This window comes from Penicillium coprophilum, assembly GCF_028826855.1.
Source record: "Penicillium coprophilum strain IBT 35676 chromosome Unknown utg000006l_segment0_segment0, whole genome shotgun sequence".
In the NCBI taxonomy this organism is placed as follows: Eukaryota; Fungi; Ascomycota; class Eurotiomycetes; order Eurotiales; family Aspergillaceae; genus Penicillium; species Penicillium coprophilum.
The window spans coordinates 896648-923582 of record NW_026622725.1 but is presented as its reverse complement, the minus strand read 5'-3'; the positions used below and the strand labels follow the sequence as shown (position 1 = coordinate 923582).

Sequence of the window (26935 nt, the reverse complement as noted above, 5' to 3'; positions counted from 1 at the left end):
CATCTAAAACGGGATGTCAACAGTGGAGACGTGATCCACATGCTAGTGAGAAGAGTTTGCATTTTCGATGAAATTGTTCGCTTCGCATTTATTCGGGATCGGCATGCCAAGTCAGATCCAAGGTGACAGATCGAAATAGGTGGATGTGTGATATATGCCAACAGATGAGCGATCGGGGGCCCCGGCATCGAACAATCTGGCTCCCGGGATCCCGGAAGTGGTGTCGATCATTAAGAATGTGGCATACGGAGTCATCAGTACGGACTATTAGTTTGATACTTGATGCATAGGTATACTCAATCTTGATCGTGCATGTGCAGCAAGACCCTCTTTCCTGTTATGCCCATGTCGAAGTTGACAGCCGGGAAGTGACTCTCCATAGATTGACTGGTCATTTCCTTCACTCTCAATCTTACAATATATTATTTGTCTGCCGATGCTGGAAACAGAGTATGAAGTGATCCTAGGTACAGCATGTCCGATGTTCAGGGAACATCATGGGGAGACCCCCAGTAAAGTCAAGGACATGATCTGCGCGATGTGCTATCAATCTACCCTCGGACCTGCCTCACTTCTCAAAATGCACCTCCGTACTCCGTCTCTGTCTCGGCCACAGGTGGCACGGTGTAACGCCTTCCCTTGAGTTTATCACGGGATGGAAGATATCTACATTCCCCTTCCCGGCTGTGACACATCTCAGATATCAAAGATCAGATGATTAGATCCTAATTGCAATCTAAAGATCCACCCTATACTCGAGTTTTTGGGTACATTATGTCGTCTACTCCGTACTAAACCGGGGGATCAAAACCGACGGCAATTGCGGATATCGTGATTGAGCTGTGCGATATATGCACAAGCCCAAGTAAAATAGCAAAAGGGCTAGATTGTTTGATCTACGTTACCAGATACCAAAACCAAATCAGGGTGTATTGGGCAACTGTATGGGATTGATAGCTTGGCCCCCTTTCTCGAAGTTAATCTTGCATATCGTCCGTGTGGTGGATTGGATGTCTTACCCCCCCCGAACACCCAAGACACGTCGATCAGAGCCCGGGTGACTCTACCGACGTGCCATCTGGGAAGAAATTAGAGGGCAATTGTAGGGCGAACGATTCGAAAAGCAAGAGCTGCACTATCAGAACTGGGACTGTTTTCAATCACACAGCTCATCTCGCGATGCAGTTACTCCGATTCAGAGGATGAACATCCCTGTCCTACCCGCATTTGACCTTGTTTAGCGATAAAATTCACCAAATATGCTTTGGCTAAACTACCAGCATACAACAAGTGCATTTGTATTTGTCCTTCGCTTCAAAGCTAATGCTGCAGGCTTACATAGACTGACGATCTAGTCCCAAGCACATGGAACCGAGGAGCGAGGGAATCGGACCGTGCCTATATCACGGCAGCTTCCATTGCCTTGCCTGCGGATGAGACCAATAGCACAGTCCGGATATCGGGATTGCAGGTGCGCCCCGCGATGCATCCCGCGGTAGTGAGACAGGTAGATTTGTATCCCTGCTCAATAGTAGATTACGTACTGCCCGGGTGCGGGTTAGCTATAAACTAGTATGTTGTATAGAGTATTCTGTACGGAGTACGCTGGATCGCGTACGTCACCAGCTCTCAAGTCCTATGCAGGTGGTTTGTTCATGTGACGCCTACCCCTATTTTCAGGGGCGTTGATAGGTAGATTATCATCAGATAGGAAAAGACAATCAAGTTATTGGGAAAGCGACAACTATGATCTACATCCAGAACTCCGTAGTGACAGGCTATTTTGAGGTTGATATGCGAATATGTCATTTCTTCATCCGACATATCTACCGGAGCTATGCAGACCGGGCGTTTTGACCAAATTGACCAATCTAACATCAGGATCGCTAGAGTACCTCCGGCTCACATTCCGGCCGCTGAGACACACATCGGCTTTTCGCAGCGGTCCACGAGTATGACCTGTAACATCGCAATCAATAATGTAACTAGTCTGTACGGAGTATACCAAACCCATACTTGGACGGTAGACCCTTTCTGAATAACATCTCTGAAACTAATTTATCTGTGGAGACTACTAATTAATTCCCCTATACTATGCATAGCTCTAGCTCTACGGGGTACCATGGTAGAGAAGAAATACAAAGCTAGCGATATATATCCTCGCCTTGCTACGCGAGCAGCACATGTATCCACCCGTCGTCCCGGGGAGATCATGAACACACTCCACCCCCCGATCCGCTTCCGCCTACAAAAGTCCAGTTAGATCCAAAGGAAGTGATTACCGGACACTTAAATTGAGCCCTATAGTACTGTGGTAGCACAAGGTTGTAGAGCGTGGGGAATCCTTTCTAGCCGAATCCCGCCAAGCACCCATGTCGATTAAATAGGGCCACATATACGAGGCTTGGGAGCGGCCCCGCTTCCATATTTGACCAGGGGACCGAAAACGCGGAAGGATTCCACGAAAGTGAGGCTCGTGGAGGCATGGTCTCGTCTCCACTCAGGTGAAGGGCACATGGTGATGATAGTGCCGGGATTATGGCGATTCGGGCACGGAGAAAACGCGGGTTCGCACATGGCGGCATTACGGAGACGGACACGGAGAGGGTGTGGATGTGGATGTGGATATGACAGAGATTTCGAGTGGCCCATCGTTGGGCCGAAGGATTCTGAAGTGAGGCTTTTAGGAAGGTCTAGAGCTTGGCATATTCCGAGCCGCCGTTGGGCGCTGCATCTAGGTACTCTGTACGGAGTACGGAGTACAGGGGACATCGTTGGGAGTACTTTTGAAATTATATCTAGAGTCTTTCAGACTCTGGGTCTAGTCCGGAGAGAACGTGAAACACATTAAATTGGATATTGTTAAAAAATTGAGGATGCTGTGAGAAATTGGTGTAATCTGATAGGGCGCAGCCGAGGACGTTCTGTCGTGTAATTCGGAAGAGAGTCCTGGTGTGATTCTGAAAGGCGTTTCATCGTTGGAGCAGGGGAGAGCCCGGTATATATATCCCAATTGGTCATTTGGTGGCGCGCGGTTGAGAGACACAAACATCGCTTCTTGAAACACCCCTTGAGTATCGGGCGGTTGTGTGCTAGACCGAGTAGGCTGATACTAAGTGAAGGCTCCAAAATCCACCAAGTTGGTATTTGTTGGAATTTTGAATCCTGAACCGTGCACCGGACGGTAGTCCTCATGATCGGCAGGGATTTCCGTCTTTGGTCGGCCGCAAAACAACAGCGCTTAATACCGGATCAGATTATTTGTCCAGATCATTAGGAGACTACTGTTGGAAGAAAGCGCATCAATACAAATCCTTTCGCAGCGCTTAATCCGGCCCCTACAGAATACAGTTGGTTTTCATGGGGGAAGCCAACACAACCTCCCAGGCCTAAGATTTGGGGTCTGAAACACATCAAAACACCCGAAGCCAGCCGAGAAATTGAGGATAAATAAGCGCAAATATGGCATGGCAAGTTCAGAGTTTGTATGACTATCAGCGGGGACTAACAGAACCATGAACCATGGCTTCGCCGACCACTGTACCAACTCGAGAGATGTAATTATCTGTACGCACAAGAACAATAAATATACATCTAATTAGTCCTGACTTCATGTCGTGTAATGTATGTGTTCTCAAAAAAATATACATGCATCCAGCATCCCCAGACTAGACTAAGTTCTATGTGTAAACAAAAATGATCTCCTCATTGAAGTTGATCTTCTCCTCCGGCTGTTTCACATTGCATTGTTTCACATCTGTTTTTAGAAACACCACGCGAGCGACAGGGATTAAACCTTGTATGTATCTACGTATTCCCCCACCCTCCATCATGCGCTCTGTTCCTGTAGGGCTTAGGGCCGCAGTTGGTAGGTCTTGCGACGAATAGCACATGAGACTCACTTGTTGGGATCGGCAGTTGCTCGAGTTGGTGGAGCGTTTACCATGGACTGAAATAAAATTTAGGTATGGCCGTTTTTCGTTTGGTTTCTACGGCATCTGGGATGTCTTGCCGCTTCCTTTACAGTTGGCTGATTGTTGGACCAGTTTTGGTTTTGGTAATAAACCGCGAAACTGGGGAAATACCAAGGTCTGGGGATGATATTTGCCACTCTGGAGACTGTTTCTGACCACACGGTGATCTGAGCGCGGATGACCTCCAAGTGAATATTGGAAATTGGAACAAAATAAAGTTGTCGATGTACGTTGGAAGTCCCATGGTTCCGTTCAAGTCAACCATGGACCCGTGGTAATCGGACTACTCCGTAGATATTATATTGTTTGGATTCTTGGCCTCATTTCCCAACCTTGGAGACTGCATCAACGCATTGGGCATCTCTTCCTTGCCAGTTTAGGGAGGTGGCATCAAGGTTAATCAAGAGCCTCTTGATTGCCATATTTCAAGTTTCGATGTCGCGGGCCAAAAGAGGAAGTCTTCGGGGTCGCCGGGTCAGCCTCCTTTTTGGCAAAGACGTTATACCAGTCGTAGAGTTAATATGCGATTGAACATCTCTGATTGGGCATGTAGTCATCCCAAGACCACGGCGATGGCTGGAGTGGGGAGTACTTGGCTACCCTAATCGTCCTCACAAGAATAGAAGAGCCTGGAATGTCAGATTCAATGCTTGGCTTTATTATGTGTGTTTAGATGTTTCAAAAGAAACATCTTACCCGTTGGGGGCCGAAACTGGGAGGGTAAATTCAGCGAGCGATTGGGTCAAGTAGCATGCTTCGATCACACGTGGGAAGAATCGACAGTCTCAAACAGCGAGCATTTCTCATCGCTGACTGGCTAATGCGCTTGAGGACGTTTTGGGTTTATCGTATGGTTTATCTCCTGACGTGGACGTTGAGAATCAACAGTTAGATGTTACATATGACATACCTTTTTAGCCATTCAGCATTAGAATAATTATGGTTAAGAGAACTTAGCGTGACCTGGTATTAACCCATTGCCCGGGTAGGTACATATGTCAGAGCCTGGGCATAAGGTAAAAAATGCCCGCATGGCGACCGCCAGTTTAACTAGGCCAAGGCTTTTACACCCGCAAAACCAGGACCAAAGAATCGGTCAAACCCAGCACACGGGCCGGAAATGACTTCATCTCCCCAGTTTAACATAATCTAGGATTTAGACTGTGCAGACTCCGTACATTAGTTTTGACTAGGATTGGGATAGACCCGTCCCACGTCCACACTGAACCCACGGGGGTTTAGCACCGGGATCGCCGATAAATACGAACTCCCCAGTCAGCGGTGTAATTTGTGCAGCTGCGCCTCGATTTCAAAGATGTGGACCGACCATGCCCTATGTTGTTTGGCTAGGTGACGAATTCCAAGAACGCCTTCTTTCGCTTATGATTGGAACAGACCAGCGTGGGTCTCTGTGGCTTGGGATAGATGTGGCGCTAGTCGTATTTTGGTGCAGTGCTTCGAACACGGACACTCCGAATGACAGCTCGCACTGCTCTCCTATGTACCCCTGTGCCGGCTAGGGCCATATGGCATAATTAGTGTAGATAATGTAATCTAGGTGATCTAAATGAGTGTGCTCAAGGGGGAATGCGGCGTGTCTAGGGGATAAGATTGGATCTGATTTCATTTCCTGATATTGAATCATATTTACTAGCCGTGACGGTGTTCCATCTCTACCATATGATAGACATGATTTATATTGATCTGCGATCGAAGCTCCTAAAAATGAGAAATGTTTATCACCGTGCATCCGGAAAAAGATTGACATTCTTTCGTCCACCTTGGGTAGACCCACTATTGGTTTTCTTCGGAGATGTAACTCCGAGTGATCAAGGGATATATGCGATGTATCTATAGACATACAACAAGTGTTGTCGACACAATAACACAATAACGGTATAGTGTGAGTTGTAAATCTAACAAGAAGGAAAGACCTTCTTCCCCGAGTTCCTAAATAGGAAATAGCGCAAAGGCAACCCAGAGAAGCAGGCCGAATCACAATGACCAAAAAGCATGCGGCTCTTGCACGGCAGCCAAGGAGAACTCCGGAAAGGACAATCAGACAAGGGGAAAAAAACCTTGATACAACACACTGTAACGATCGCCTGTTATCACTACTCAAGCAGGAATAGCGGGTGAAGCAGACATGAACCCACCGAGCCGACCCTAAAGAAGGCTCATCGAGCGCCCGGAAGACCTTTCAGGGACCTGATTGGCGAGCAGTTGCAAGTCCTTCATTTTATTTTTCATTGGGCTGTCACACATGAGCCAATCACTCTTCTGTGCACACGGTAGCCCTGCCGAATTATGGAGGGGATGCTAAGTGGATGGGGTCCCGTCTGGGATCGACCGAACTCATGGAATTTCGACTTGTTTTGTATTTGTGTGTTATATTCCGTATATGCGAGGCACTCCGTACGGAGTAGTGCGTACTGTTATCCTTTCTTGTCTTTTCTAACATTCTTAAAGTCGCTCTTTTCCTTTTTCGCACCCCGGTTCTCCCAGGAGAAGGGCACACCCCCAGTGCTGGGTCTATTATACTTTCTCCCTGGCTAACTTTATGTTTGGTATTCCCTAGTCCACCTTCCCATGATTTGTAAAGAGAATTAGATGAGTAGTTTGACTTGGAGTGGTGGGATAGACTATCTTTTTAGAAAGTATATATATAATTTTCTCTCACGTTGAGCGGCATTGTACGGAACATATCTAAGCTAGTTTACAAGTGCATGACGAGGTGACGAAGCTACGAGGGTGTTTCTGGGGGAAAAAGGGGCCATGGCGCCAAGACCACGGCAGAGAGAGCCCCTACTATGCAGAACGGAGGTGCCGATGACAAGAAAAATCGTAATTAATTATCTCTATGTAATCAGTCTCGTGCAACGGTCGACTTTCTGACAGGAAACTTCTCCTGATCCCCGTCAGAAATCTAAATTGTGGTGCAAGGGTTTCAAAGCAAAAGCACCAGCAACTTTGCATAATAATTGCTTTTCATCTCAAAATACGCCCTCGACAGATTCGATTCTTATGAGCACGATGAACGATCGACCTCGATGCAGGTACTTTGTGAAAATCAATATTTACCTCCACCGGAAATAATTCCGGGACCAGATATTCGGGGATCGTACCCGTAGGGCAGAAGGATCCAAAAGTGGATAAAGGTAGGCGAGCTGTCAGAACCCAGAGCTACTATAGAGTGGGCTATTGACTATTGACGGGATAGTAGACGTCGGGCGCCTGAAGAAGGCTGAGCTGATGGCCTAGGCAAATTCCGTGCATACTATAGTAGAGAATAGTGTGTACACAAGTCTTCTCACTATGGAGTGCGGAACATGGAGTAGTTACTATATGATTTCAAATGACCGGGGTTTCGAGGGTGACGGAAAACATCATATTACTAATGGACGGTAATTACTCAAGAATCTAGAGACCCATGCTCAAGGGATCCCATGTGCAGAAAATAATAATAGCCCGAGAGTCCCAAATTTATCTGCATGGGCGCTAAGTTTCCCTGTCCCTGTTCACAGCCCCAACACGTTCAACTGGTTCGTGCCAAAAATACGGTATGTAATGGTATAGATTAGTATATTATATTATTTGCTTTTCTTCTTTTTTATTACGGAGTAGCTTTTTCTTTTATTTATTCTATTTACAATTTTTATTTTTTTATTTTCCTTTTTTAAAAATAAAAATATAATTCTAGACACAAGCCTATAACTAACTACTGTAGGGCGGGCCCATCGTCACCATTTAACAATACGTCCTCCTCTTTGACATCTATAATATCCTCTCTTCCCCCCAGCCTGTCATGAATCTGAACCATTGCCTCGACTCATGATCCAGCGTCTTCGATTTCGGGAATACACTTGACTAACCTTGTCTCCCTCGACTCTTTCTTGACTGTCGATCGACATTATTTCGCTACCCGTGTCTGTGGAGTTGCAATTTGAATGATACCTCCCTGCCCTTGCGACATAGTGTACCTCCTTACCTCATTGCATAACTTGTTCTGTCAATTGCGCACGTTGCCTCATATTTTTGTGGTTGGCATCTTTGGTTAGCCGAGCGGGCCGCGATCTTACCCAGAAACCTTATCACCGGTATGTCCATGCGTCGCGAGTTTGGAACCCTCGATAACATGTACTGACCGGTATTTCGTGTCTAGGATCGCCATCGCGCATTACATTTCTGAATCGCAGACATGACGACTTTCGAATCCAACCCTGACTTCACTCTTTTTCCTTTCCACGCCCGATCCAAGATGATGGCTGTTGAAGCTGCCAGACCTAAGCAGCTCCCATACTTCGATCCCATGACCATGGATGCCTCCATGTTCTTCCCCGTCGAGGGTCTCCCAAACTACACACAGGGCCATGATATGTCCCATGCTTCGCATTCCTACTACGATACCCACCCTTTGTTGGAGTCTGCAGATCTGCAAAACCCTACTTATTTTTCTTCTATACCCGCTACACCCCCTTCAATCTCAGCCTCTCACTCCGCGGAGCCATACATTCCTACTGGATCCGCTACATCAGGGCAGTCTATTGCCAGCGCATCTTCTTCTGCCATGGGATCTCCGTACTCGGGTACCGCACAGGCGTTCCAGGAGACCTGGGTGAATACGAATCACGGATTAGGTCTACAAGCCGCAGTGATGAACGACCTTTTCTCTCAAGAGTACATGGGGAGCACATTGGAAATGGAGATGCCCTATCAAGAAAAATTCCCGGACCCTTTCGTCGGTATGTTTTTGAATCAATGGCCAAAGTTATCAGGTATACTAACAATGTATACTAGATCCCTCATTGATCCAACCGGCGCAACAAGGACCTGGAATTACCCCGACTATTTCATATCCCGACCAATCCACCTCTGCCTACTCGACCGTGCCACCCAATTACATCTCTCATTCTCCCGCCCCATCACCTCTCCCATACAATGACATCGCAGAGCACCACCCGATACCACACACTGGACCATCTCCCCTCATGGTCCCCAACAGGTCGCATTCGCGACCACTATCAATCTATGATCGACGATCGTCTATTTCCTCAATTCAATCTCGACGCTCACAACCCAGCCCGGCGCTGAGCAGCATCGAACCAGATGAAGAAACCAATGAAAAAGGCCGCTGCCCACACCCCGACTGCGGCCGAGTGTTCAAAGACCTGAAAGCCCACATGTTGACTCACCAGTCCGAGCGACCAGAGAAGTGCCCGATCTTGAACTGCGAGTATCACATCAAGGGCTTCGCCCGCAAGTACGACAAGAACCGCCACACCCTGACCCACTACAAAGGAACAATGGTATGCGGTTTCTGTCCTGGCTCTGGCTCCCCCGCAGAAAAGAGCTTCAACCGCGCCGACGTCTTCAAGCGCCACCTGACTTCCGTCCACGGCGTGGAGCAAACCCCGCCAAACTGCCGGAAGCGCAGCCCCGGAATAGCCAAGAAGGGCACCACTTATAGCCCCGACGCGACAGGAAAGTGCTCAACCTGTTCATCGACCTTCAGCAACGCGCAAGACTTCTACGAGCATCTGGACGACTGCGTTCTCCGCGTTGTGCAGCAAGAAGAGCCATCGGAGGCGATCAACCAGCAGCGTCTGGCGGAGGTTGCTTCAGATGAAGAGGTCAAGAAGACCATGGAGAAGCATCAACTACTCGATGTGGCTGGCCCGGTGGACCAATTCGACGACTACGAAGACCAAGATGAAGATGATACCCACGATCCCTCCAGCTGGCGTGGCTTGAAGACTAAGTCCAGATCCTCAAAGGGAAATATTCCTGCTTCCCGCCCTATCATTGGCTCCGGCAATGCCATCTCCAAGAATTCCTCAAGGCCCCCACGTGCTGTTGCAACCCGCCGCCGTAACAACCGCGGTAACTACCCCAACTCCTGGGGCTGCCCCAGTAGCACCATGAAGACCAAGAAACGTGTGCTGTGTGTCTTTGATGGTCAGCGTCGTCTATGGAAAGACGAGATGATGCTCAATAACGAGTTCGAGGTCCGTCTGAGACTCCCCGGTGGCGCGGGCGATGGCACCAACCGCGATGCCTATGTTACCGACTTGGACGTCGAGACATTGAAGCGCGCCGAGGGTGTGCACAATGCTACCGAGGAGGAGCGTGGTCCTTGGTTGAATGGTCCTTCGCCTCATATTATGGGACAGCCGGCGATGCTATTGCCAGAAATGTGCCAGTCCCATGATGATGAGCTTTCGATCAATGAATTAATGGCTTAAATGATCTTCCTCTTGTCTTTTTCCCTCTTTCCTCCCGACTCTATATTCCCCTTCTCCCCTACTTTGGAGACCTTTGTCTATTTCTTCTTTTCACGTCTCATGGTACAGCAGCGTCTTGAGCGATTTTGTCTGAATACGGATTATGGATGATACCTTGGGACTGATATGTTTGAATGACTTTTGTTTTCTCTCCAGGCTTTGCCTCCAGGGCTATGCCGAATCCTGCTGGTCGGGACCTACTGGGACACTTTTAATTGGAGACCAAAAAATGAGTGTCTAGTTGAAATTCAAAAAGAAACAGATTTTATTCTATACTCTCTGATCAACTGTGTAGTTGGAAGTACAAATGTAGAAAATACCAAGACATCGTTTGCCGATCTCCACCCCCGTGTTCTGCCATCTGCCCCGGTGTTTCTCCATTCAACCTCCACGATGCAATTAGGACTCACAGAAAACCTCTCCACGCTGGTCGCAAGACGCTTTACAGCTGCTCGAGATACCGGCAATCTCGTGTTTTCTTCAACTCATCTATCCATTATCAATGCCGCAGGGATATCAGTGAGTGACACCCACACTCCGACCACGGCGATTCTAACCCATCCAGTACCAACTTCGTTACTGCCCAGCCCTTGCAAAGAAACCCTCAAATCTGAAGCCCGACAATGGCCCGAAAACACCAAAGCCCGATCCCTTCGAGAACCCATCTCCAGATCTTCTGATCGCCCAGTTCCCGCCCGAAAACCCCGCTTACAACCTCATCCTTAACAAATTCCCCGTCATCCCCAACCACTTCCTCCTCGTGACAAGAGACTGGCAAGCGCAGACCGACATCCTCCGCAAAACAGACCTAGAAGCCGCATACGAGTGTCTCAAGGCCTGGAACACCGACAGCGATGGATCTCGACCTGCAAACGGCTCATCTCCAAAGAGCCTCTTTGCCTTCTTCAACTCTGGCGACGATAGCGGTGCAAGCCAGCCCCACCGTCACCTCCAATTCCTCCCCGTTGAAGCAATGCGCCAACAGGGCTCGGAGTCCTGGCACACACTGATCGACCTCCTCACCTCCCAACCAACTTCCCCTTCCCCAACACCCAAGTTCCAGCACCTATCAGGTCTCCCCTTCGCCCACTTCGCCCTGCCAATCCCATCGAATCCCTCCGCCGAAACCCTGCACGGGATATATTTGACCCTCTACAAGGCCGCAGCCGCAGCGACGCGTGGACAAACACCAAGCCAGGACACCGAGGCCCTCCCCACGGAAGGGCCAGCGTCTATAAGCTACAATTTAGCCATGACCCGCTCAACGATGATGATCTGCCCGCGCAGACAGGAGACAGCGCTTGTCCCCGTGGACAGTGCGGCGGCGCGTGATATCGTTGATCCTGGACTGCTCTCGCTGAATGGCACTATCCTTGCTGGGACGCTGATGGTCAAGGCTGAGAGCGAGTGGGATGCTTTGCGCGAGAATCCGGAACATCTGACACATGTTCTTACTACGATCGGATATCCCCGTACCGATTCTCGGGGGCCTTCGCTGTGAACAGTTTGGGGTTGTTGTATATATACATGGTGTGGTAGACTACTTGCATGCCAGTCAAATACCCGGCTACGAATCATGGAGGTGTATAAGTTGCATAACTACCTACTTTTGCTTGTCTTGTCTTCAGCATATCAAAGAGAATCGCACCTTGGATCCCCTATGCGTTCAACTTGTTATTAGATGCTATCCACATGGACTGAAGTTGGAAGACGAGCATATGTCTGGGCTCTGACTATGCCATGCAAAGCCAAGATATAAAGACAATGCTATGCATCACCACGCGCAAAATACACAAGGCTTTTGGTGATATCTTGAATCTTTGGGACACCAGTGATGGAGGGGTGCGAAGATGCAGATGCGGAATATTCATCCTAAAGCTTCTGGTGATCAATCATCTCAGCCACAGAGAGGATAGACTTCATATCTGAAGGTGTTTCATCCATCCATGTACCAAGATAATTGAAACACAGCCATTGAAATAGAAACATTGATTGCGGTCACGAGAAAAGCGAACAGTGCCAAAGCCAGCCAAAACCTAAGCCACCATGTTTTCCCTACTATGAATGAGTAACAGCTAAATGTGATAGGATGATGAGAAAGCTACAAGGCGCAGACTCATGCAGAGCGTGGCAATGACAATTTCTCGTTTCCGATCCTGGGCCCTTTGGTTAGTAGCGTGAAGTCTGAGTGTGAGAAAAACACGAGCTCGGCAAGTCACAAGCAAAATAATAAGATCGGGCGGGAGTTTGGAGCGGAAACAAAGACACCGCCGAAGGACAGTTACCTGCCTAGATAGGAAGGCGCTGCCACAGTTTCACGTGACTCCATAAGCCCCAATTGTCCGTGTCCATTTGTCTATAGAGCGGTGGAATTGAGTTCGGAAAAGGAGCGGACAATCCTAGTGTTTCAGTCTGATAATCAAGTCCTAGGCCTAGCAGACATAGCCTTTTCTAACGGTCTTTTCGAGATCGAAAAGCCGTTTTCCCGTTAGGTCATGAAGCAGGCAGTCTGCCTCACGGCACGGTTTTATACCTCATCGTTTTATACCTCATCGCGAGACTCTGGATTTCACTCATATTTGGAGCCCGATGGCTGCGACGGTGCTCGATGTCTTGGGCTGGCAGCGTGCATCGTGGAAGGAGGTGGTGTTGTCGTTGGCAATTTCGTTCATATTGGCCGTCGGGGCGTAAAAATGGTGGAATGATGGCCGCGGTTTCTATCGTCGTCAAAAGAAATGGTTGTAGAATCCGAACCCATTCAAACATTCTTTTTGCCAAGGAAGTGGTGCTCGCGCCAGAACCCGAGTAATGAATTGCCATCACAGTGGCGACGACGACGGTACCGAGCAACTATCTCAGACAATTGCCCAGGATCTGCTTATGGAAACGAGTGTTACACTTACTAGGCCTAATATGTATACAATAGTCTGTACTTTCACAGGATAGGTCGATATTCGTACCCTGCAGAATCTCCTCCACTTCTAAGAGAACTTCTGACCACTATCTACAAATGTACTGGGCTCCATTGAACAGTGAGGCCCGGATTGCTATGTTCCTGTTTGATTGTCTCCATTACCCAAAGTAAATTGATCATTCCCCGGCGAAAATAAGCTACCACGATGCATGACACTCCAATACTGACTCACTTCAAATGGATTACCCACAGGCCTAATTTTTTTCTTCTTATCGTTTCAAGCTAAAGGTCCACTAGACCCTTGGGGGCTGTGGCCGGGCATTGCTGTAGGCGAAGACAAGGGGGCCAAGCCATGTGATCTATGGAACCCCCCCCCCATGATTGGCCAGTTCTTTGACTAATTTCTACTAGAGCTTGAACTTGCCGCCCCTTTGGGCTTGTAGACTGTGTCGTGTTGTGCTGTTTCTGGTATTTGAGCCGCACGTTGCCCATGGACCCTCGATTTTTTTCTTTTTTTTTTTTTCGTATTCTTCTGGCCCCCTACAGAATTGTAATTTAAGAAGAGCCTTGCGCCTATCGATATTGAATTTCTTTTCCTTCTTTCACCTAGCTACAGACGCACCGCCCATTATGGAACATAACAAAGAGTCAACTGTGCCCATTCCTACACCCACGGCCACTGAGCCAGCTACAGAGCCTGCAGTAGGTACAGCTGTACTAAACGCAGTGCCAGTAGACGGAACACCGTCGCCCACAGGACCTGAAACAACTACACCTACCGCAACAAGAGCAGTCCCTGTGTCGGACCCGATGGCGATCATCCCCGCAGAGAGTGGACCTCCTCCACAATACGATGAGTACGCATCACAATTCAAATACAAGAGCACAAGCTAACAAAAGCAGCCACAAGCAAGACCCTATAACGACTCCGGCTCCGGCAGTCACATTGCCACAAACCAACGAGAAAGGCCCCGTACCTGGTGTACAAGTCCCAGTCGCTCAAAGAGTCATCTCGCTGGCCCAACTTGGCGAAGACCCCGGACGGATATGTTGTCCATTTTGCTTCCACGAGGTTCAAACCAGAGTGAACAAAGAGAGTACCAGTTCGACAACGTAAGTATTGATCTATACCCACTTTCCCGTTCGCCTAGTCTCACTTCCGACAATGCTAATACCTCGCTGGACAGTCTGGCGGCCGTCGGCTGCTGTCTTTTCGGTGGGATTTGCTGTGCATTCCTACCGTACTGCATGCAAATGTGTCACGACTCGCACCATTTCTGCACAAACTGTGGTGTTCAAGTGGCTATTGTTCCTCACGATGGCCCGATACAACAGTTTGGTCCCAACTCCCCTGGGGCAATTATCCAAGCACCGGGACGCATCGAGCCTCCGCAGGCAGTCATGAAGAACTGATATATGATATACAGCGTTCCAAGACACGATGGACATGTACGAGGTGTCGTGACTCGCTTAATACCTTTTCGTTCATCTCTGAGATCTCCCTTAACCTCCTTTTACTATCTATTGACCTAGCTATTATTTAATGAAATATTAAGTTTGAGAAAGCGCTTGATTTTCATTCATAGGACCCCTGGCCCACGCCAGATGGCAGGGGCCAGGATTCAAACCGTAATGGGATTTCCCATCCATCTCAAGGGACGACCCCATCAGCATTGGGCATGTTGCCGATCAACCGGCGGAAGAAGTCGGTCAGCATGGTGGCACTGCGAGGGTCGCTAAACTCGCGGATCTGACGGGCAATCTCCAGCTTGGTGTCCCAGATGTGGGAGCTCAGTTCCTCGAAAGTCTCGGGGTCGACGTTACCGACGCTGACAATCATCTCACGGAAGTTGATGAAGTTCCGGAGATTGATGATTGCCTGCTCAAGGAGGTGGCGAGCAGTGGCGATGTCCATGGACTGGGCAGTACTCATCCTAGTAATCCAGGAAGGTTAACGTGCGGTCAGTTGAGTTCATGTGCGACGAGGCGCTTAAAAGATGGATCAATCATCGATTTGTTACATACTTTGCGAAGGGACCTGCGGTGGTCGACGAGGAGACTTGAGGGTTGATGGCATGCGTAGAGTATCACACGCGGGTGAAGCTGAGAAGCCTGGCAGGAGGAAGAAGAAGAAGCAATTGATAGGATGGGAAAGGGCAGTGTGGATTGGGCAATGTTGGGGCTAAGCGACTAAGAAGCCTCGATGGGACGAGGAAGATATGATAGATAGAACACAGATGGAAAAAGGAATGGGGTCTTGAAGACCGCCAACGAATAAATAGGCACCCATCAGCTTAAGGTCGCCGACTAGAAGGGCGGGCGACGCAAAGGACTGAAGTCGAAATGGTATCCAGGCGGGCGTCGAGCATCGACGAGGTAATCGCTTTCAATGGCATAGGGAATAATTTTCATTCTGTCTAGGACTTCTAAAGTTTGGATCCTGTTGCTTTCGCAACCAGATTTGCATTAACAGGCGTGACAGCCTTTCCAGTTTGATAGAAGGCAAGGATATTCTCCATACCCAGCCTCTCAAAGCCGATATGTGAGTCCACCGAAGCGCCAGCGTTATGTGCCATCATCTCAACGTTCTTCATACTTGCAAGTTCTGGGCTAACGTTGGGCTCGTCGTAGTGGACATCCAATCCGGCAGCAGCGAGCTTTCCACTCCGAAGCGCATCGACGAGAGCACTCTCGTCAAGCAACTTACCACGAGCGATGTTGATGAGTCGGGAACCGGTCTTCATCTTAGCCAGCAAAGATGCATTGAGAAGAGTCTCTCCGCTAAACGGGGTAGCCACCATAACACAGTCAGAAACAGCAAGCAGACTATCCATGCTCTTGTGGTATGTTGCCTTTGAAACGGCTTCCAGATGAGCGGGCATCTGCACGATGTCATGATAGTGAATCTTCATGTTCATGGCCAGAAAGGCTTTCTCAGCCGTGCGCCTTCCGATTTGACCAAATCCAATGATCCCAAGTGTGTGCCCATTGGGATTATGTGACACCATTGCCAGATTGCGGTTTGCATCGACAAAGGCATCTGCATCCAGTGTACGTGCGGCGATGTGGGACCAGGAAAACAGGCGGAAAGTTGAGATTATGAGCCAAATGGCGGCATCGGCGACGGACTCTGTGCAGGCTGCTGCTGCATTGCAGTAAGTGACACCTATAGGAAAGCTGTCAGCCGCTTTCTCCTTGGCCTTTTTCTCTCCGTCGTTATATGCTATATTGTATACCTACCTCTTTTCGCCAAAGCTGCAGTATCGACCCAATCAAATCCAGCTCCCGCACTGGCATAGATCTTGCAGGAACCTGGGAGTAGTGAGACAAGCTCCTCATCCCAGTTTCCCATCTCACCACCTGTATTCCAAAATGGGCGGTAGATGGCAAAGAAATCGCCGAATTGGCGCTCTTTCAGGGCTCGGATAAACTCCGGCCGAGACATGCTGTAGGACCGGCGGACATCAAAGGCGTCTTGGAACTTGCTGTATTGATCATGATTCCAACGGATGTCGTCGCCGAGGTGGAGGACAATTGGCTTGGTCATATTGGGTGGACTTGGGTTGTATAGATCGGATCGGTAGTTAGAATAGGGTTTTAGGCTATTTGATGACAGCCAATGGGCAACCAGCACGAGAAATTTTGCAAAATGTCTTATGAGACTCTGATTTCTAAACTGGCCAGGCAGAATGTGTTAAATATCTATTTTCCGACTCTCTTGTCGATGCTCGTGGCGGCTATTGCATTTTCTACGTCACGGCTATTGAGCTACCGCCCGGGTATCGATGCCCCGGTTAATGAAATCCGAGACGTCAACCACCGAGGTAATCATGAAAATGTCACATTACTAGATGAAAAGTCAGAAGAAGAGAGAGCAATTAGTTGTATTCTTTGAAGAAACGAGCCGAGCTCTAGACGTGTACTATATTGTTGGTCTGATCGCCCAGCATAGAAAGCAAAAATACCGGAGAACTTGGTAATTTGCGGATGTGGATGAACTCCATAGATGATCATTCATGACTTCTCGGGGCATTGCGATCTCGGCTGGGATAATGACAATGTAAATCATGAAGCTCACAGTAAGGATGCGCCAAACAGTCTTATTTGGTTCCTCACCCACGAGATAGATACCCTTCCAATTGTAGACCATTACTCTTTGAATGACGCACAAAGCTCTTCGATACACAATTTTCTAAAAAAGAGTAGGTCTCGGACACGAAGCTGATGGGGCATTTTACATGACTTTCAAATCAGTCAAAACGATCTGAGGTGAAAGAAAGCTGAAAGTGTCAAAGGAAAAGAACGACCATGATATGGTATCATTGTCATTGAGCTTTCACTGACGCCTTTCATTACACGTACTTCTGATAAACCTACACTACACTCAGAGTAAGACGGAATGAATATAAATGGATATTCAATGCCTTATTGACAAAGCTTGAGCCGAAAATCCTTATTAACATGTCACATACGACTTTCCTTGTGCTTGCTATAATATCCCTTAGGTTTAGGAACATGAAATGACAAGAGTACTAATCTCCCATCGCATAAATATATAGCATAGTATTGTAGAAACAATCTTGCATTGACCACTATTTATACCAAATGTCCCTCTTACTCTCTGAATTTCCCGACATTTTCTCAGGCCAACCATCGAGATCCTTTTGACTAACCCAACTACTTCAATACAGCAAACTCCTTATAACGTTGAGCAAATTGTCGCTGCAATCATGAGCCCCAGAGAAGATGTCCATCATCCTGTCACTATGCAGTGCTATTCAAATACCAAGATGTTATCAACTTCCATTATCACCTCCTCACCTTCCTCATCATCCTCATCCTCATCCACATCCGATACCTTTGTCTCTTCCCATCCCTCTTCCACAACCTTTGTCTCGTCTGGTATCTATGACTCCTCCGAGTCTAACTCTCTTTCATTCTCACGTGAATCAATGACAGTGCACACCAGCGAGGGAGTCACATCACCTCTCCACAGCATGGATCCTCTACGACAGGAGACCGCGGAGATGGAGATACTGGGTGGAATTGCCCAGCTGGCGGCAATGATAGACCGCAAAGACGACCTGGATGACAAGCACAACGAAGAGCGGGACAGACTTGCCTCAGGGATTGAAGACACCAAGGTACTACTTGGGTTGCATCTCTGTCGTATCGAGGATGAGCTCACGAGACAGGTCCTCCTCGAGACCTTCTTGCTTCATCTTGGACCGACAGATGCACCGTGGATGCTCGCTCCACTTCTCGCACGTCTTGCCAGGGGCATTTGAAGATCAAGAAGGACTTGTTTTCTTTATTATTTGCGTTGCTGGTACATTGACTATTCAAAGTCGGGCCGACCTTACTTCCCTGAAGTATAGGCTTGTGAGAAGCACTCCCACGCTGACAGGTCCAAATAAAACTATCAGTTTATCATGTTCATTTTCTATCTCGATTAGTACACAGTAGCATAATATTGATTATTTGCGGAGCGAAGCGGAGCAACTCTTGTATGTAGACAAAACATCGAATTCCAATATTCAGACAAACAACCAGGAAGAAAATAATACAAGTACAACGCTACAACACAGAGACTCAGACCGGCTGAATTTAAACAAAACAAAAAATCTGATGCATATCAAAAGAAAAGAGATAAAAACGGCCAAACCTGCCCCAGCTTCGAAGGGACGAACTCAATGATCAAATTAAATGGGAATATTGTTGATCTCACACCACTTCTTCTTGCATGTGGCATTGCCAAAGTGGTAGGAACCGCCGTTTCCCCGAATATGCTCGGCAACCTTCTTCCAAGATACCTTTGGTGACTCGTTAATGTTCATGCTGGTGTTGGTGAGCGAGCTGTAGCCATCATGTGATTCGGCGTGAACGTTGACAGCTTCGCAAAGGAGTTGAATCTACAGAATAGAATCATGTTAGTCTTGGTTATCCCCGTAAAGCAAAGAACGAACATCTCCATAACTCACATCCTTATCGTGCCATTTGGGCTTCCGCACTCGCTGGTCTTTGGACTTGGTGAGAGTGCGATATCGGCCTCGCAGTGTAGACTCTGCCTCCGTGAACCCACCCACTCGCTTGATGTCCCTGTATGACAGCCCACGACGCTTGCAGTTAATGAGGAATCTGTTCCGCTTGTCACTGTAGTGCAGGCTAGTTTCAATGCCGCTTTGATCTTCTCCACTCGGCCGCGGGGAGCATCCCCCATCGGTCATTGGGATTGAGAAGGATGGACTGAGACTTTTCGCTGGCTTTTGGTCTGATGATTTGAGTTTATTGTTGGGAGAAACTGGCTGTGAGGTCGGTTGATATCGAGGAGGAGCCTCAACGGTAGGTAGGCAGGGTACATAAGGGGGCAGGTAAGACTGGTGGTTCATGAATGCGGATGAGTCCAAAGGGACAAGTGCAGGTCCAAAAAATGGCATGGCTAGACCAGTGCCCATTCCATAGCCATGAGCCACAGGTTCATTGATTTCAGATGGGAAACTGTATGAATTGTACAGGTTGTGGGTATGCCAGTCGCTGTCCTCCGATAAGCCATTAGAGTAGCGGGTAGGACACCAGATCTCAACGTTGGTTGATTCACACAAAGGCCAAGGGTAGTCCTCGTCATAATTTACGGGTTTCCCATCGAGAGGAGTGGTCGACGGGGCGAGATGTGCGTGTTGTGTCTGAGGATTGAAGGACGTGCCCATGTGGTAGACGGCAACATTCGAGCTTGGAACATTGAATTGAGTGCTGGATAAGACTGGCTCGCTCCCTGGGGCTCCCGAGGATCCGAGGGATGAAAAGGACGAGGTTCCCTCGGTGCCTGAGAGGAAGGAATGACCAACCCCCGTGAACAGACTGCTGCGTGGTGTTGGATGAACCAGCCCAGCGTGCGCTTCCATGTTCCGTGTAACGAAAGGGTCATCAAGCTGCTCAATAGACTCGGGATTGGATTCACAATAGGTGCTTCCATTGCTTGAAAGCGTGCTGTTGAGTTTGAACCCTGTTGTGAATGGAGACACGCTCTGCGAATATGCACTCGTGCGAGGGTCTTCCACTCCGATGGGCAGGTAGCGTCTGCCCTCCATAGGAGTCATGGGATGTCCTGGCAAATGAGGTTGGTTCATCGTGGCTGTATGTGATTTTCGAGGACGTTGTGCGTCGATTGTTGGGGAAGGCTGTTGTGGGGGAAGGTCCAAATGAGAAGTGGATGTGGAGGGATAGAAGAATGAGTACCAATCTGGGGAAGAGGAGATTTGTTTATCAATATCGCCCGGACTCCCAAAACCTGACGAGTAAGCGGAAATATAATCATTTGACGCGTTGTACTGCGTCGGATGGGCCATCCATGACTTCGGCACCCCAGGAATAGCCATCACATCCATATTGACCGCGTAGAAAACAAAAAAAGAATTATTAGAAAATGGTCTTTGGAGCAAAGCTAGACGAGTTATTGTTTTCCACGCTTCACCGCAATTGCTGGCGAGTGTTGTACGCGGGTTGTCGCTGCGTGTACACGACCTCTATTCCGGAGGTTTTCTCTTTGTCGGCCATTACACACGGGACTTAGTGTGGAGAATTCGAGGAGACCTGCAGGGCTGACCGTTAGGAGATTTCAGCGCTTTGCTTTATATGGAGAGGTTTCACCAGATCGGTCAGGACTGATTGGGCATCACTTACCGAATGAATAGGATAGTTCACACTTGACTACCAGAAGGCGATACCACGAGTGACAGGCAGCGCAAAAAAGCCTTTTTGAATAGTGGAACAAGTAGACGAAGCTCTTCCTGTAGTCCTATTTGTAGATAGGCTTCGAAATGGCACGGCGTTATGGCTTTTGAGAGATCAATCTTGGTGGGGATTGGGCTGTAAATCGAGCCGTTAAATACAATGCGGTCTCAGATCTGTCGGCAATTCAGCCTTTAAAGAAAAGTAGGTGAAGCTCTAGATTGCTGTAAGGTTGATATCCCAGGTTGCAGGCTCCCAGCGCGGAGAGATTGTTTGAGAGACAGTATAAAAGTTGGAAGTTGAGGATGGGGGATGGAATCACATCAAGTTTATATCGATGTACTGGGAAACTGGCGAGACTAGGGAGAGACATCATCGGGGTCTTTTAATAGACAACATAAATTGATCGAACTAGGGACACACGAAGCATGTCTATCATTCCGCCAGGTCATTTCAGCTCCTCGGCCCGTTCAATCTCAATCGAGGCCCGTGCAATTTCTAGATGAGAAAGAGGGATCTCGGCCTGCGCTGGGCGTTGAGAGGAACGGGAAGAGACAAAGAGAAATGTAGACATGGGTTAGTACTCAAGGATATCTGAACCCTAGCCAGGTCAGAAATTCAAGGTCTGAAAATACCCAGGACCCCGGTCTATGCCTATGATCCACTTGCCGAGCGTTTCAGATATTTTCTCTATTATCTAGAGTCATATCTTCACTAAGCCTCGATTCTCGGGGAGGCAAATGTATGCCTAGAGAATACGTGAAACGAGACTGGATAGTGGACGGGTTGTATTCTTGACGGCTCCCTGAAGAAGATCTTCCCTCCCGGCCGTTAAGTCCAGGTCAATATATCTCCGTAGAGCCTTTGCTTTTCTTTCCGTATATCTTCATTTTATCTCATACCCATTGCTGTGTGAATTGGCTCCGGAACTGCATCCCCGTTGGCAACGGTCCCAACATAGCATGTTGCGGACATCGTTGAGATCCACCATGTACAACCCTGATTAGGGCTATGCATCCGTCTGCACGTCTACCTGATCGACAAACTGGCTAAAGCTCTATGACTTGGCAGTGGCTCCGCCAGTTTTGCAATGTTCCATCCTGATCGGGTAGCCACAGAGAGCTTCTGGGGAAGGCCAAGTGGCATCCGGGCCAATCGAATCAATGGGGCTGATCCAACCTGCTTGAGAAAAAGCAACGTGACTAGGATAGTGATAGAAGCAATTTCCTAGTGGGAAGCTAGCTGGAGCAGATTTTGCCGAGGGGCGTGATCTATCTAGTCTTTTAAGGCTCTAGCGTCCAACACGGAAGTTTATAGTGCCAACATCATTTCATGAAAGGCCCTATAAGATTAAGGATCGGAAATTGACGAGAGTCTAACTAGGATATGCTCTCTTGGGTGGTCCTTGGACTAGAGAAGAATCATTGAAGTGATTTGAATGACAAAACAAAATGGGGCCCTATCGTCTACAACTGCCGAGCAAAATATAAATAAACATCACGAACTTAGAAAAAAAAAAGCTCCGGGCCCATTCCCCCGGATCTCCCCCATTCTAAAAACGGGTCTGTTCAAAAGTGGGTTCTTAATAACCGCTGGGGTGGCCTAGGTGGTGTTGAAACCGGAAAGATAGAAAACGAGCCTGCAGCAGCACGAACGCGCAAAGATTCCGTCCGGTCCCCTAGCTAGGGGAAGAATCTCAGATCCTGCTTGATGTGGAAGATTTCCGAGGGAAATTCGTTTCTTTGAAGCAGTGATCTGTTGGTGTTACATATCTGTGGAGTTGCCGCCCTAGTGGGTTTGGGATTTCCCTGTCCCAGGTTCCAGGTGTTGGATTGATCACCAGGCTTCATTTCCCGCATATGCGAAGCATGATCGCAGATCTAGTATTTGTTCTTCCCTTGAGACCGTTACCCGGTTGATCATATATGTCAGGCAGCATAAGGCCCAGATAAAATGTGAAACAAATCTGGGGAAGGGGCGGGATGGAAACAGACTGGATGGTGTTGATACGAACAGTGGACCTGAGGATGATCGGTGGAGACCTAAAACAAGCTGGAAAAAAACTGGAAAAAAAAAGCAAGGAGAGGTTGGTGTTGTCTAATTTGAAAGGAGTCTCTCGGCAGCCTGTTGGTTCATCCGCTGTTTGTCTGTTGGTTATTGATTGGATGAATTAGGGCTCGCGGATCCCGGATACCGGGGTTGTGGGTAGGTACTTTAGTGTGTGCTTTAGTGTAGTTTATTTGTAATTTCTCAGCTCTAAAATATGCCAGGTAGATCAGTGAATTGAAGCCCATCAGCTCATTGGTCAAAAACAGAAACAAAAACACTGTGATAGTTTTGGTGTTGAGACATAGAAGCTGAGGGATTCTTCTTCACCAACAAATAAAGACTCGGCTCCTTCCCAACAGAGACAAATCTATCTTGTTGCAGACTAGGAATACGGTTTCTAGATGAGACATGAGACTCAGTTCAGAGGTGGGAGGAACATCCAGCCTACTACATTCCAGGTTGTGGCGTGCTGGCATGTAGTTATGCACTATCGCGGTTACTGCGCTAACAACTTCCAGTTAAAAAAAATCACATCGTGACACAATGTTGGTTTTTGTCTCACAAGATTTTACCTCCTATCAAAGGTTTCGGGAAATTTGCGGCATTTTTAAAGCAGGAAATTGTGGATTACGATGCCTAGAGCCGGTAATAATTCCTCTAGCCTGCCATACCAGAGGGGTGTTACTCATTGAGCAAGAAGTAGCAGTTGGCAAACTGTTACTTTCCCGCTCTCAATCACTTTGATGGTTGTTCTGTTATTGATATTGATGAGGAGAACACAACGTAAGCCCATTTCCACGGGAGTTGGATAGAGCGCAAAACTAGGGGGAAAGTCGCCCTTATATCTCGAGGCCATGAAATACATGAGGTATATATACTAGATCAATTGCTCCTACGGAGATCATAGGGATACCGCTTCTTAGTAGGACTTGCCTCAGAGGGGTTAGTCAGTTTGGCCATCCCCGACGCATAGGCCAGACGTTTGAACTCCCTATCGCGTTCCCGCTTCTGTCGGCCAGCTGCCTTGTTCCGGGTTTACAGTCAAGAGTCGGTCAACAAGGGGCAGTTTCAATGAAAGTACATTCTGGGTCACTGAAGGAATGAACAATTCAAAGTCTCGCAGTTAAGGGGTACAAAATGGTCGGGAGGTCATGGAAGAGTGTAGAATATCAAGTAGGCAGTTGGAGATTCTCGGACAATGCAATGAGGGAATAGAGAACATAACGCGAACTGGGGGGTAGGCTATACATTTGATCCCTAATAGATCAATATAGACCACAAGATGGAATATGGAACAGATAGTAACAATTAAAAAATCATACGTGTACCGCAATATTACCACCATGATATATATACAGTAGTTGGTGTATGCTAAGCAAAATTACCTCTCCCTCTATTTTAATATCTAAACTAAAGCAGCAACTGACCGTGAAATCGTATATGAGATCAATGACCATATCATGCACGCAGGATATATCACTGTTCAGATAGTGCAGTGCTTCCGGAAATGGTACCTACACTCGTTGGTTGCCTATTAGAGTCTGTTTTGTATGTATCGGGACGAAAATAAGGGTCTTGACGTTCCTATGAGTTACTTCGAAATAATAAAGCAGAATGAAACAATGCTCCGTAGCTTGTCTAATGCTCAGGTTCGTCTTTTATTTTGGAGTTGAATTATCAAATGTACTCCCAAGACTGAGGATGAGAATCACGCAACCCTGAAATATGGCTAGATACAAAAGCTGATGGAGAATGTATCAGCTTGGGGTGGTGAAGTGATACTTGATTCTTTCGAATCGCTCAAGTTCGAAGACTGAAGTGGGTCATGAAGAAATGATTCAAAACATATATACATATATGGATATAACATTGTGTACATGCATGTAACGCGACGTTCAGTCCTCTCAGGTTTCCCTGGCTTCATAGCGTGTTGTTGCATAGACGAGGGTGGTAATACCACCCTGGGGCGGGGCAATCTCTGTCTCGGAATCGATTTCATCTTCCTCCTTTTGCATAGGCACAGGCAGAGTGGGAGGAGGCAAAGTCGGGCGCAACACATCCCAAGTCGCGCACTGCAATGCAAAAGAGCAGCATTTCATGTACCAGGGTCTGCTCTGGAGGCTCAACTCGATACAATGAGGAGCCATCGGAACAACCTCACTGATGACATGCGGACTATTCGGGAACGCGTTCTTATAATCCTCCAGAACTTGAGGAGAATAAGTCCAAAGCCCATCGTGTTCAGCCAATACATGCATGACCGGAACAGTGACGCGATCTGAGTACTTGCGCCAATAGTCTAGCCAAGTCATATTGATATCGTGGAGTTCGCCTGGAGGAACAGGCCAATTCAGACGCTTTGTGTGGCCACACATTTTGAGATCCGTGAAGTTATTCATGGGAATTTGAAGCATGATGGCATCTTTCGGGGTCTCATCGAACTGCACAACACCTGTTGTCTCCTTTAATAGATGAAGCATGACTGCTCGCGGTCCTGGGGCTAGTTCGGTGCTGATTCCGGATGTGATAAGTCCTGACAGTGGATAGCCCTCGGTTCCTGTATAGGATCCCGCTGTGATAGTGGCGATCATCGCGCCAATCGAATGAGATAAGAGCACCATGCCTGTTGCTCCAGACCGTTCCTTGAACTGTTCCCATAGAAAGGGTAGTACTGTAGAATTCAGGTATTTCCCCTGGGCTTGGCCATATGTTGTTTCTTCATCCATGTCATCCATTGGGACAGGGGAACTGGATCCATAACCCGGTCTCGTTATTGAGATGACGGGTATGTTTGCCGGTACTGACGTACTGAGAATGGTGTGATCTTCATCGACATCAAAATACTCCGCGTCATAGCTCCCGCCAGGAATGCAGACGATCAGCGGTAAATGGCCGGAACTCTTAGATGTTGGGAAATGAAACCGTCCAGAGATTGTACCTCCATCGGGAAGGATGAGCTTAAAAACTTCCATGCTGTTCAATTGCCTATTTTGAAGTTCAAAGCAAGAGAGAAAACGATTATTTCCAGGGGAATGAGTTGGACGCGGGGCACCGAGCTAGCAACGATCGAACGATTAGGGCTTGTAATAAACAAGCACCGGCGTATTGGTTTGTCCGGTATTTACAATACAGCGATAAGAACCTCTATACTACACCAAGCTAAACATTGTTATCAGGCAAGGTCAGCGTTTCTGTGAGAAAGTTGAGTAAAAAGTGCGTAATTTGAGTGATTGGTAAATAGAAACGCACGGAGTACTACGTACGTATAGGTAAAACTCATACGTAGGCGACGAGATGGTCCCGGCCGGCCGCACCTAAATGCTCGTGAGGTGGTAGTAGGCTGTTCCCTTAGAATGCGGGTGAATACATTGGCATCTAATACCTCAAGAAGACCGCTCACAAAAGAATGATGCGCAGCTCGATTGATTAAGCTATCAAGATATCGAATAAATTCCTCATAAGAAATTGGTCGAACAAGCCCCGCTCAACGCGACGAATGATACTCTCATCCGGGCACGGTTGTTGTGCCTCAACGCGAAGTCATGTGAATGTTCAAAGGAAAGAAGTGAGGGATGGATGAAGTGAAGTCAAGTCGGGAATGGAGTGAGATTATGGTGAAAGCAGGAGGTAAAACGTCGGGTTTCAAGAGGAATTGAGGGCATGCTGTTTGCCCTCGATCTGATTATGGCTCCCCCTATCCAGGAAGTGATGCGTAACGTTCCAGTCATCATCTTATGTCTTGCCTCGAAGGCGAGAAATTTTTCTTCAGCGCCGCTTCCCTTTCCTTGATTCGTTCAACTTTTGTTATCAGCTTCCTTAGACCAATATTTCTGATTACCGTCAGACAAGCATAAAAAACTCCCGTGGAAGTAATCTGAACCGCGAATCTTGTTCATAATAGATTCGTTGCTGCATTATGGCACAGCGAGCCGAGCATAAAGCAGAGAGACTGTTCGGGTTCAGAATCTAGTTCTAGTGATTGAAAATAG

At 47.8% G+C, this 26935-nt stretch overlaps 8 protein-coding genes across 8 annotated transcripts; 4 read left to right on the top strand and 4 right to left on the bottom strand.

Annotated features, from left to right (window-relative positions):
• Positions 1 to 8172: 8172 nt before the first annotated feature.
• On the top strand, positions 8173 to 10216 carry zfpA (uncharacterized protein; the record flags this gene model as incomplete). The annotated part of the gene is made up of 2 exons (XM_056680488.1): positions 8173 to 8716; positions 8772 to 10216. 2 exons carry the CDS (start codon positions 8173 to 8175, stop codon positions 10214 to 10216), a joined length of 1989 nt encoding a protein of 662 aa, XP_056527870.1.
• A 432-nt stretch (positions 10217 to 10648) lies between these two features.
• Positions 10649 to 11756, top strand: N7500_009346 (uncharacterized protein; the record flags this gene model as incomplete). The annotated part of the gene is made up of 2 exons (XM_056680487.1): positions 10649 to 10774; positions 10821 to 11756. 2 exons carry the CDS (start codon positions 10649 to 10651, stop codon positions 11754 to 11756), a joined length of 1062 nt encoding a protein of 353 aa, XP_056527869.1.
• Positions 11757 to 13799: 2043 nt separating this feature from the next.
• N7500_009345 (LITAF-like zinc ribbon domain-containing protein) lies at positions 13800 to 14582 on the top strand (the record flags this gene model as incomplete). The annotated part of the gene is made up of 3 exons (XM_056680486.1): positions 13800 to 14026; positions 14073 to 14282; positions 14357 to 14582. The coding sequence occupies 3 exons, from the start codon at positions 13800 to 13802 to the stop codon at positions 14580 to 14582; spliced, it is 663 nt and encodes a 220-aa protein (XP_056527868.1).
• Positions 14583 to 14820: 238 nt separating this feature from the next.
• On the bottom strand, positions 14821 to 15102 carry N7500_009344 (D-isomer specific 2-hydroxyacid dehydrogenase NAD-binding; the record flags this gene model as incomplete). The annotated part of the gene is made up of 1 exon (XM_056680485.1): positions 14821 to 15102. One exon carries the CDS (start codon positions 15100 to 15102, stop codon positions 14821 to 14823), a length of 282 nt encoding a protein of 93 aa, XP_056527867.1.
• A 493-nt stretch (positions 15103 to 15595) lies between these two features.
• On the bottom strand, positions 15596 to 16716 carry N7500_009343 (D-mandelate dehydrogenase-like dehydrogenase; the record flags this gene model as incomplete). The annotated part of the gene is made up of 2 exons (XM_056680484.1): positions 15596 to 16335; positions 16410 to 16716. The coding sequence occupies 2 exons, from the start codon at positions 16714 to 16716 to the stop codon at positions 15596 to 15598; spliced, it is 1047 nt and encodes a 348-aa protein (XP_056527866.1).
• A 1183-nt stretch (positions 16717 to 17899) lies between these two features.
• On the top strand, positions 17900 to 18457 carry N7500_009342 (uncharacterized protein; the record flags this gene model as incomplete). Its single annotated transcript, XM_056680483.1, has 1 exon — positions 17900 to 18457. The coding sequence occupies one exon, from the start codon at positions 17900 to 17902 to the stop codon at positions 18455 to 18457; it is 558 nt and encodes a 185-aa protein (XP_056527865.1).
• A 414-nt stretch (positions 18458 to 18871) lies between these two features.
• On the bottom strand, positions 18872 to 20554 carry N7500_009341 (uncharacterized protein; the record flags this gene model as incomplete). Its single annotated transcript, XM_056680482.1, has 2 exons — positions 18872 to 19081; positions 19151 to 20554. The coding sequence occupies 2 exons, from the start codon at positions 20552 to 20554 to the stop codon at positions 18872 to 18874; spliced, it is 1614 nt and encodes a 537-aa protein (XP_056527864.1).
• Positions 20555 to 24850: 4296 nt separating this feature from the next.
• On the bottom strand, positions 24851 to 25918 carry N7500_009340 (uncharacterized protein; the record flags this gene model as incomplete). The annotated part of the gene is made up of 1 exon (XM_056680481.1): positions 24851 to 25918. The coding sequence occupies one exon, from the start codon at positions 25916 to 25918 to the stop codon at positions 24851 to 24853; it is 1068 nt and encodes a 355-aa protein (XP_056527863.1).
• Positions 25919 to 26935: the final 1017 nt, after the last annotated feature.